This window comes from Hakea prostrata, chromosome 8 (assembly GCF_041222555.1).
Source record: "Hakea prostrata isolate BN-2017 chromosome 8, UWA_Hpros_2, whole genome shotgun sequence".
NCBI lineage: Eukaryota > Viridiplantae > Streptophyta > Magnoliopsida > Proteales > Proteaceae > Hakea > Hakea prostrata.
In genome coordinates this window covers 12366543-12378595 of record NC_142607.1, presented here as the reverse complement: position 1 = coordinate 12378595, position 12053 = coordinate 12366543, and the positions used below count along the sequence as shown (strand labels likewise).

Here is a 12053-nt window from a genome sequence, read left to right as displayed (position 1 = left end):
TAAGAACAACACCCTCCCCTCCACACACTTGTTACCCTTTTTAACATGCTTGAAATTGATGCAGGTAGCCTGAAGGGCTTTCACTTGGGTTTTCAGTCATTTTGGAATTATTCATATAACAGGTTTATATGAACGGGTTTCATCTTATGAAGGATGGGCCTTATGAGAGAGAGAGAGAGAGAGAGTTATTGTTTAAGACTAAAATCTTCCATTTGCACAGAGCAAAAAAAAAATGATCTTCCCAAAAACTTTAGTGATAATAAACAGGTATTACCAAATTTTTGCAAAGTTTTGGGATTTCAGGGGCTTTTTGAAATTTCAGTATTACAAAGGACTAAAGTGAGAAAAATATTCCCTTTAAACATAGTTTTGCTGGCTCGGACAAAATCTCTTTTGATAGACAACCTCCCTGAGAGGAACTCTTCGCATCCTCTACGTCATTTCAAAGTATTTTTTATGACAATAACGCCAACAAACACAAAATATCAATGAACTGGAAGTCCAAACACCAAAGTTCTTCAGTTTGAGGTATACCATTTTTCTCTACACTACTTTTTGGAAAATTTATGCTCAATACTGGTTCAATGATGTTCACACTAATATATGTTAAAAACTGTGGCCGATCTACCAACTCATATTGTTGGAAAAAAAATTCAGTATCTAGTAGTTTCCCCCCCCCCTTTTTTCTGCTTCAAAAATCTACTTACCACTAAAAGAATGTGAAAAAATAAGTATGGAGTATATATTACTTCAAAGCCATGTACTTCGATATGTTTTAGCTGTGTTATGCATATTTTATTGTCAACTTCTTACTTGAAATGTGTGAATAAGCACTCAGATTCTACCACATACTAGCAAAAGCATGAATGCTAATCGAAAAGCCAATTGTGGGTTATATTTTGAGCAAAAAAACTTCAAAATTTGCTTATAGACCTTCGAATAGGCTGCCCAAGATTAACCAGACCCTTAATAAGCTTAAAAACCACTGAAATCTAGCAGCCTCACTACCATATTTCAGGAAATTTTCAAAGAAATTTTGGGATCTTAGTGGTATTGACGATCCTAAAACACCAAGACAAAGTAAGCTTTCAGACCTTGGTGGAGAAGAAATGACTGAAAACCACACGAAGTTTGCTAAACTTGGTATCTCTTTAATCCTTCATTGGAGAGTTACTTCAAGTTAGGCAACCTAATCAGGGAACATGCAATTAAAAGAAATGCCAATATAAGAGACAGCATTGAATTTTTGGCTATTGGAACAATAGAAAAATGCTATCCCACCCATAGTTCAAATTTTTAATAATGCTCATGTACCAGACGAAACAGCAGGTGCAACCAGAATCAGGCACAGTTTTGCTGAAATTGCAGTCATTTCCCAGTCGTCTCCACCCCCACAAAGGAAAAAAATTGACCAAAGCATAAACACAGAAAAATATAATATTTAGCCAAAAAAATTCATGTTTGGCTAATTCCAGCATAAACTGAAGCATGCTTGTTGCAGTATCCAAGCCCTCTCAGTCCGAGACCAACTGGAGGGCCAAGGGAGACAACAAGGGTTGCTTCCCAATTGCTTTATTTCCCATTTCGAATTGCTTGGTTTCAATTGTAATTGCTTTTTATAGTCAACTCCAGTCAGGGGCAGAATTGTAAACTCTGTCCATGTGAAGGGTATATTTGGTATGTAATTTTCTTTATTAGAAGCTTCTGTTTAATTAGGAGTTTTAAATCAGTCCTTATAAAGGTCAGACTATAAGACCCGTTGCTGTTGAGTTCTAGTAGTACTCAGCTGGGAATCCAAGTCCAAGTAGAAACCCAGCCCCTAGCATGCATAAATAAACCATTCCACTCAATGGAAGGAGGCAGTTTTCGTTATTGAGTATAAAGCTTCCCATTCAAGCACTCTGTGTGTGTGTGATTGAATCAGTCCATTAGTTTGAGGATTCAAGTAGTAGCAGGTCTGATTCTATCAATGAGTTTGAAGAATCAACCCTAGGAAGATTCTAAGTGAAGTTCAGCTCAGATCCTTCACAGTGTCTGTAGGAGATATCCATAGCTCTGATACAACTTAATGTGAATCAAGGATCTGGGGTTCAATTGATGCAAACCCCAAATGTAAGGTTCACCCTCAGGATCTTAATCAACCGAACCAGCAGTGAACTAGGTAGGGTCTGTATACCCTGCAGTTGTAAGGATAGTGCTGAATAGGAGGGTGGTTCCAGACTTCCAAGGTTGTGAATGAGGTAGGGCTAGCGATGTAAGCCAAGGAGGATGGGATGTGTGGGGGTTCAGATCTTCCCAATCTTGGACACTTATGGGGTTTTGGGCTTGGGCTGGGTGATTTTTAAAGGCCATGGGAATCTCAAATTAGGCTAAATTTTGGTGGTCTAAGGGATTAGGGAAGACTTCAGATGCATCAAAACCCTACTGGGTTGAGAAGGAAATAATTGTAGGGATGGATCAAATTCTAGGGCAACCTCCAAACCTTTGTTTTTTTCTTTTACTTCTTTCTTCTTCTTTTTTCCTTGTTTTCTTCTTTTCTTTTTCTTTCTCTTTTTTCTTTCTTTCTTTCTTTGTCTTTTCTTCTTTTTCTGATTTGCCACAAGAAAGAGAGAGGCCGAGAGGTAGGGGAACGGTTCAAGGGGTATCACAGGGGATGGGGGAATGATCCAAGAGGGTCGTAAGAGGGTGGAGAAGGGGTTTAGAGGCCTGAGCTGGGTTGGGGGGGGGGGGGGAATCTAAGCAGTTTACAATAGCAGGGGGTGGGAATTCCGGGTTGCACAAGAGGGGAAGGAGGAGAGGGAAGCTGTGACGGGGTTAGGAAGGGCTCGACATACCTAGGAATAATCTGGAGCTGTTATTTGATGGCTGCAGGTTGCAGAGGCTTGCTGGAAATTTGCAGGACAGAAGTTAGAAGCTTGAAGAAGTACTTGAACAACCACAGGGTCCCTCTCAAAGGAACCCTGCCAATACCTCGTAGGCTGCAATACTTTATGATCTCAGGTGTAGTAGGCATGAGAATATATAGACTTCATAATATTCCAAAATAAACCAACATCTAAGAAACCTAACTGACTCAAACTTGTGGACTCCTCAACCTTGTGAGACTCGCTCCCTAATCTCAATTCCTTTTTGTTTTCTACTCTCTTACCATCTACACAGATATCTTCTCTCTGCTTTGTTTTGTTTATGCTTTATACTTCTAATGTTGTATAATTATTTTTTCTTGAAACTTAGATTGTGATACTCTTGTGTTTATACTTTAGTTATTATGCATTTGTTACTTCTTTTCTTTTTGCCTTAAATTCTTCATGTTGTATAACATTCATTCCCTAATAAAAGAGACAAACGATCCCCCCCCTAAGCGACAAAAATACCCACAAGGGCTTCTGCAGGAGGCCTTTCTTCTTTTGTTGTTTCTAACAATCCAACTAAGGTTCAAAGGCCTTTTCTCCCTCCATGGCTGGAAATTCGAGGGTTAATGGGAGCTCTTCTACCATGCTCCTAACTAGACTACGCAACTTCAACTAAAATAAGAAACTAATTGGGATTCTGTAATTAGATTAGAAACCCAACCAAAACACATAACCAAATAAAAGAGAAAAAGAAAAGACCCTAAGAAAAAAAAAAAAAACCCCCGGGGGCCGCGGGGGGGGGCCCTTGTCGTCCACACCACCCGGGGGGGGCAGGGGGGGGAAAAGGGGGCACCCGGGGCCGCCCCTGTACCCGTTTTTAAATTCAGAATTGGATCTTACAAAGTTTAGGCTTTTGAATATTAAAGGCTTGATAAGATTTAGGGTTTCTAGGGGTTGCCTAGTGCTAGGGTCAAGGTCGAAGCTAAAGGAGGGGCTGCAGATGATAATTCTAAAATGAAATAGGAACATAGGATATGAATGAAGGTTTGAAAGATTCAAGTAAAAGAGAATTGGGTTTCTAGGGTTATAGGAATTTAGGGCAGCAAAGGAATTAGAGTTTAGACTTGGGTAATTATTGAAGAGTCCTATTCTTGGTGGAAGTCCAAGTTTGAATCCAGTTGCAAGATTCCTTCTAGATAATTCCTGTTCTTATTTTGTTATTTTCTTGTGGTCCTAAATGTCACCTAGTTGGCAATTAGTCCTAGAAAATTCTTAGTCATTAAGTTGTTGAGTCCAATTGAGGTTTCTAGTTTAAGTCCAAGTCTTTCCATGTAAGGCTATTTAGGCCCCAATCTCCTCGTAAAGAATCACATTGAAATTGAATGAAGAAAAAGGCTTGGAGTCATGGGAGAGACCACACGACCTGTGCTGAGAGTTACCATTGAGTTTTTCTGCAATTTCAACAACTATCTCATGTTCTGCAAGAGCAACAGCAGCTTCCCCAACAAGTACAGTCCCCTACTCTAATCCCTTACCTGGCCTTGCACAAGCCTCCTCCCCCTCTTCTAAACCCAGTGACATGAAGCCCACAACCCCACCCTCTCTTTTCCCCTTAACAGCAGCAGCAAGTCCCCCATTCCTCTTCTCTTTCCCCTTTCTTTTCCTTTCTTGGCCTGCAACAGCATAGAAGCTCAAGAAACCCATCACAGCCACTTTTCTTGGATTGCAGAATTTTCTGCAATACAATTACTTCTGAGTTTGTGCAAAATTCCAAGAAGAAAGAAGGAAAAAGAAAACAGTAAGAAAGAAGGAAGGAAGAAAGAAAAGAAAAGAAAGAGAGAGAAAAAAGATCAAGGATCATTCCTAACCCCTTCCTATCCCAACCGCAAGTCTCAACCCCTCCCTCCCTCTACAGCAGACTCCCTATCCCTCCCTCCCTTACCCAAGATACTACCCATCCAAGGATCATTGATAACACCTTCCCATCCCAAACGCAAGTCTCAATCCGTCACTTTCTTTACAGCAGACTCCATATCCCTCCCTCATTACCCAGCATACTATGAATTCACTCCTCTTGCTACATACCAAAGATTCTAGCCATTCCCAGCATCTTAGGGTACCGCTGGATATCCCAAAACCCTATCTGGTTCAAAAACCCATTCCCAACTATATTTGTTAAAACCCTAACCTTCTCCTAACCCTTTCCCAACCCCAAATCTTCAATCCCACTCAACATTGGGTATATTTTGGGTTGCAATTCCTAATTTTTCTATCCTATTTATTTTGTTCAGATCCTATACTTCCCCATCCTTCCAATAACCTATTTTTCTCACCATAGGTTACCAAAATTAAGATAAAACCTGCTAAGGACTATTTGTGTTAGCTGGTTGACTTTGAGAAGGTCCTAGAGGTAAACCCAAATCCTGGGTTACATCAGTTGCAGGGATAAGGTTCCTAAAGTTTGGGGCAGATCTAACAGTAAGATTTCCATAGATCTGACCTTGAAATGTAGGTCTTAGAAGAAGTCTGAAAATACCAGAAAAATATGGAAAATAAGAAAAAGGATATGCAGCTTAGGGGAAGAAGGGATTCTGTCTTCCTAGGTTCAGGGGTGGTGGGTAGGACTACAGATGGGTTGTAAACTAGGGGAGGGGAGGGGAATGAAGTTTCCTAACAGGATTGGGATTAGGATTAGGGGATTTTTTTTTTTTTTTTTGGGGGGGGGGGGGCAGGGGCAAGGATGAGGGAGGGGGTAACTTGCACAGGCTTGAAGAAGGATGTGGCTGGAGAACTTGAAATTGCAGAAAATTCAAACAACACAACAGCTGCAAGTTTTCCTTCCTTAAGGAATCCTACAACCAAGGTTTAAAGTATCCCACGATACCATACGATATTAGCCGATACGTATCCATATTTGACCCAACCAATATGATACATCTTGATACGTCTCTCTATTAGATTAGACTAAAATACATTAACCAGAACGATACAATACTTGATACAGGACGATACGTCTCTTAAAATCACTTGACCGATACAATACTCGATACCGATACTTTAAACCTTGCCTACAACTCTAATCCTTGCACCTTCAGTCTTCAGATGTTATTGATCATCAAACGTGTCTATAACAAGCTAGAGAGGCTTTGTTTATAGCCATACATGAACGAACACACAGTAGGACAACTTAGAAGGAGATTCTAATTAGGACTTTACTTGCACTAAAGACTCACACTCAAACAAGGACTCTGTCATAGCTCATCCTAGGATGATCTAAATTGCAAAATAAAAAATAGATATTGACTCCTTGTAAGAAGTGGACTGTACTAAGGGAATCCCTTTTGATTGGGAATCCTAACCCAACTGGGACAATTCAATAACTTCAAGCTTTGGATTCCTATTAACATACCGGATCCAAGTAAGTAAATCCTTGTTTAGTTAGGACTCCACAACTTAACGACCAAGGACTCAGTCTCAAAAATAAAAGTAGATCTGAACTCCTAACAAGACTGAATCAAAACAGGCCAGATTGAGTTTGACTTGGGGACCCAAAATGACCAAAAGTACCCCTATGCTGGCTGAAATTATCTGGCTTGCTGGTAGGGACGCAGGGCACTGGTAAACTCCATCGGCTCTCTTTGCGTGGTTCTGGATCCAGTTCACATCATATTCAACCATCATCAGTTTTCTTTCTCTTTTCTATTCTTTTCTTCTTCTTTTTTGCTTCTTCTTCTTTTTTTTTTTTTTTTTTTTGGGGGGGGGGGGGGGGACAATTTATATCTCCAAGTTTTGGAGAAGATCTTAAGAAAATTTGGGGGTCAGCTACTAAACTACATGTATCATTGACTGCAATCTTTGGACCAACCGAAGCACAACTGAGTTCAACATTATTATTTTATATTAGTTTGTCCAACAGGCACTTGGAAGACACATGCCCATCACCAGATCTATGGATTATTCATCTTGCCTACTAAAGTATTGTTTTACATCAGTTTATTTAATTGGAAGTGCATCTAGGATGGCGTCAAATAGAGCTGATTGGAAGGCGAAGATCCATGTAGCCAACCCATTTAGTTAGGACAAGGCCCGTTGTTTCATTTAATCCAAATTGTGTACCATGAAGAAAACTAAAATGTTTTCAAATTTTACCCCCCCACATCAGAAAACCCCATACAGTGGATGAAGGTCCATCACTCCATCTTCTCAGAGGACACGGACCGGCAGTTTGACAATCCACTGATTTTGGACCTCCAACCAACGGAGGGCATTTGCACCTGTCTACCTATGTGGATGCAGAGAATGCAGGAAAAACAACTTTCATGACCCGAAAACCCCTACTTGAAAAACAACCAGGGAGGACCCTGCTCTTTCTCCTGCAGCCCTCCAGGAAGGCCAATTTGGTCATTTCCAGTCTCTTTTAGGTCCTAATGGGTCTTATTATATGCAAAGTACTGTTAGCAGCCCATATATACTTTTCTTTTGAATTTGAGTTAGTCTTTGATTACTTATGGAAGAGTCCCAGTCAGGTCAGGAGTCTCGGTTAGAGAGGGATCTCCTTAGTTGCACTCCACTTTCTACAAGGGCCTGATCTACTCGCTTTTTTTAAATCATCCATGATGTTTGTGAGGTCCTGTAGAGGGGGCTCGTCGTGATCTTCCTTATTTTGGTTTCTAAATTGGAGTCCAATCTTAAAAAGGGGCTTCTTCTTCATTAAAAGTCCTTATGTGGGTTTTTCTTTTTTTCTTTTTTTTTGAGAATTTAAGAGTCCTTGTTTGTTTTGTTTTCCAATTTAAGTCCAAGTAGAAGCCCTAGTTTGAATCACCTTTTAATGTCAATTCCTAGAGTGAGTCTATTCATGTAAGCCTATAAATATAAACCCAAAGCTAGTAAACAGACAGACTTGATGATTAATAAAATTTGAAGAATTGAAGGTGACTTGAGAGGAATAGTGGGTTTCCCAATGCAGGAGGCCTGCGGCTATTTTGTGCTACTCTTGTGGTGCAAATTTCAACCCCATTTCTTAAGAACAAAAAGCAATTGAACCCTGAGGCACCTGTTGCTCTTCATCAAGCCAACACTCAACAGTAAACACCACCTATCTAACACCCCCATCCCCTCCCCTAACTCCAACCCTCATTCCCCCTTCCCCTTTCACCTTCTGCACCTTGCGGCACGTCGGAAGTTCCTTCCAAACCCTAGAAAACCGCAATTCTTCTCCTCCTCCAAATCCTCTTCTTTTCTAGAATTAACATCACCCCATCACCCACAGCCTTCGACCCAAAAGCAGCCCTAACCCTAGCTCCTAAACCCTACAATTCTATCCACCCTAGCACCATCAAAACCCTAAACCCTCGAACTGAATCCGAACTTATAAAACAGCATTTAAAGATTCAGTTTTCAATCCTTTCCTTCATCCTAAACCCCTGTCAAACCTGTTTCACATTCCCCACAACCCTAGCAGCCTAAATCCTAGAAACCCTAACTTTCATAAACCCTAGTTTTGGGAATCATCATCAAATCTGAAACTGAAATTCAACAAAATCAGATCTAATTCCCTAAAACCCGTCCTCAATTCCCCTCCACCCTAGAACAACCCTAGAACTCTAATTTCTGACAAACCCAAAGCTTTAAACTCTAGAACTTGGAAATTCAGTCAGAACCCTGAATTACAGCAAGATTTTGACTATAGTTTCTACAAATCCTAGACCCCTAGCTTATCCAAACCCTTGCCATCCCTTTCTAAAACCCTAGAACCTTCAAATCAGCCCTAAACCTACAACCACCAGGTGCTTAGGCCCTAAAAGAGGTGCCGTCCACTGAAAAAAAAATTCTTTGGGGGGGGGGGGAGGGATGAATTCGTCCACCGGAAAAAAAAAAGTACCTGAAAATTGGCCTAACAGAAGGTTCAAACACTAATTACTGCTGGTTCACTACAAGAGGATCTTGAAGACTGGCCATCCATTTGAGGGTTACATCACAAATTCTTGTCGGAAAGAAATTGAATCCCTTTTCCTAAAGAAGGGATATACCACAGAAAGCATATTATCAAACCGACATGCACTTGGGTTACGCACTTTATCCACATGGGTGCCCCGTCACCAAAAGGGGGTTAGAAAGCTATTTAAAAAATTCCGAATGGACCCAGAGAAAAGCCCCCCAACTAGTCGTGTTTTGCACGCAATACACGACAGAGGGCTCAAACTCTGTAAGGAATGGTGAGTGTCCATTTGAGAAAAGGTGTTGATTTTCATATAGCACTTCACATCATATAAGTAAAAGGTTGAAGTGGACGGGCTACTCAATCACTGGGATTAAGTTTGGTCCTACCCTGCACAACTGGTGGCCAATTGCAAGTCAAGGTGAACAGAAAGCATGAATTAAGTAAATGAGAAAGTACCTCATGAACATCCTCAAGGAAAGCTTCATGTGATCCACCATAAGCTCCAACAGCCAACCTCAAGTCAATCGTCCTGAAATCCAAAGGACGAGATACCAAAGCAGGAACTCCAAGAATGCCTTCATCCTCATTATCATTAAAATTTAACAGCGTTGTCCCAAGCAAATTGCAGAAGACTCTATCATCATCTTCAGCAGCAGCACGGCGTAGAACACTACGACATTGTCTCATAATCATATCTGAAATACTATACCCTCTCTTTTTCTTTCTAACCCTAACAGGTTTAGGTGGTATCTTTTCACCACACACATTTGCCAGCACAGAGAGAACAGCTTTCTGCAACCAAACAACAGGAAAAACCACCATACAGTTCAGCATCAACAGCTAAAATAAGATCCTTTTTTTTTCTTTTCTTTTTTTTTTTTTTTTTTTTTTTTTTGGGGGGGGGGGGGGGGGTTGTGGGAATTTGCATGTTGGGAAGAAGGGGATGTTAATATCTTGGAACAAAACAACCATCTCAGACGTGTGAAAAGTTTAAAGCCCTCAAGCAGAAACATAGGATAAGATAAGGCTTCAGAAAACCCTTGAAATAATAAGTAATTCATAAATAAATGATCAATACAGAGAATACAGGAGGATGGGTAAGTATGGAAACTGACTAGGTAAATTACTAGTAAGATGGCCTTTCGGAGAACAGGTTTGTGCTTCCAAAATTTAGAGTCTTCATTTTTATTGAACCTATAAGTCTTTGATGAATAATTCAAACTTTTCAACTTCTTGGACTTGAACTTGGAAAGAGGACAGAATGGGGTGTTGGGGGGAAAATCCTTAATAGTAATAATAACCAAAGAACAAAACCACAACAAATTACAAAGCATATGAGATGCACTGAAAAGCAGAGATAGAAATACCTATATATTTTGTCAGAACGAACACCAAAAAATAATGCATATAGACGAAAACATATCTAAGGGATGCAGAGATTAAACATAATTCAGAAAATAATGCAATGTGCTATATCAATGGGTGAAGATGAAGAAAATTTCACTTCAATAAGGAAAGAAGATTACAATATAGATCTCTCAAAACCACCTAAAAACAGCGTTAGAAGCTCCAAACATAAATCAAGAACCCCAAATCTCAGTACACTTTATAATATATCAGCAAGGCATACAAATAATACTTCGGACAGCGACCCATTATTCAGGTCATACCACACTGGGGCCTGCAGGTCAGGCCCTGAGTCCATCATAGATCTCAAAAAAATGTGTGACTAGCGATGCCACCAAAATATGTTGGAGAGGGTCAATCTTCCAGCCAGCATAGCTCCTTTATAGGGTACCCAATCAAGAATATGCCTTTACATGCTTACCCAAGTCCACACCATTGTGCACATTTCCACTACCCCAATATCATGCCTCACAATCTGTTGTTATGCAGAGGAGGGGAGGGATAAACTTGAATTCAATCTAAATATGCAATTCCATAAATTTGATACTGAAACTTAGGGGTAGCAATCCTCAGCCAAAGCCACCTAACATCAATGAACCCACACCTAATCCAGCATAAGTTGCAAGCCAAATCCTTAAACATAGACCTGGGCTTTTAATTTCAAAAACGCCAAACCTGCCTTATTTCCTGTACAATAACCAGAACCTAATATAGCCCTTATCTTATTTAAAATTTTATGCACAGACCACCTGAACCAGCTACATTACAAATGGATGAGCTCAGGCATGAGCAAACCTTAATAAGTGTTCAGACCTGGCAAGGCTCAACATGTCCTGCCTAAAGCAACCCAATCATCACAAGCAACTAAGAAAGTCATAATCCAACTAAAGTTCGTGCCCAGAGAATACAATGTGGACATATCAAACAACCACTCAATACAAAATACAAGACAGGCTTCAGCAGATTCAAAGTACAGATGAACCATTCTTCCAGAAAGTCACAAATATTGATCAGTAAATTTATGCAGCTGATGAAAATTTGCATACTTCAATCACCCGTGACCTATGCAAAGTGCAACAAAAAAAGCATCCCTTCTAAATGGGTCAAGATCCTTTAAACAGGAAAAGCTAGCCTCCAGATGTTTCTTCTAATCTGCAAAGGTTGGATACTTGGATTCTCTATTTTGTTGTTTATCCTGCAACATTGCATCTACAACCTAAACTGCACCTGTACCAGACTTACAAAGCTGAAACACTAAAGTTCATTAGAAACCCAGAAAACAGACAGAAGAATGCAGAACAGTTGATTTCAGGATCCCAACTTGGCAGTAAAGCGTACACAAAACTAGTCAACTAATATACCACAACAAGTGTAAATATGGTTTACTGTATAAAAAACACACATTTACCATTAATAAATCAGCAGGCAATTATTCAAAAAGAAAAAAGGAATTTCACAACCAGAAGACTATGTTGATTTTACAGTTAAAATTAACCTTTGTGGGCCCTGATGCATTCCCCTTGTAAACTTCTTTACTGATTGAATGCTCCAAGATCTTCTTTGCCCATTCCGGAGGACCTTTCTCCAAAGCATCATAGACACATTTTCTTATCCTGGTCCCCACATTTGTAGGTAGCTTTCTCACAGGTTCCAGCACCTGTGCCCACTCAGGAATATTACCATCATTGACAGAAATTGGTTCGCTAGCACCTTTTGCGTCTGAATCTATGCAGTCCACAGACCAAACATCATTTTCTCTCTTCACAGAACCAAAAATGTGTTTTGTAGCCTCTGCAAGCAGCTGAGAATCACATAAATTAGCACTTCTATTCATTACTATGTTCCAACACGTC

At 40.1% G+C, this 12053-nt stretch overlaps 1 protein-coding gene across 1 annotated transcript in view; it reads right to left on the bottom strand.

Annotated features, from left to right (window-relative positions):
• Positions 1–12053, bottom strand: part of MBD9 (methyl-CPG-binding domain 9) — a 49765-nt gene that overhangs the window by 18499 nt on the left and 19213 nt on the right. The window contains exons 5-6 of the mRNA XM_089165230.1: positions 11696–12001; positions 9250–9585 (exon numbers count right to left, since the gene is read on the bottom strand). Of these exons, the coding sequence (XP_089021356.1) occupies positions 9250–9585; positions 11696–12001 (642 nt within the window). The remainder of the gene's footprint in view (positions 1–9249; positions 9586–11695; positions 12002–12053) is intronic.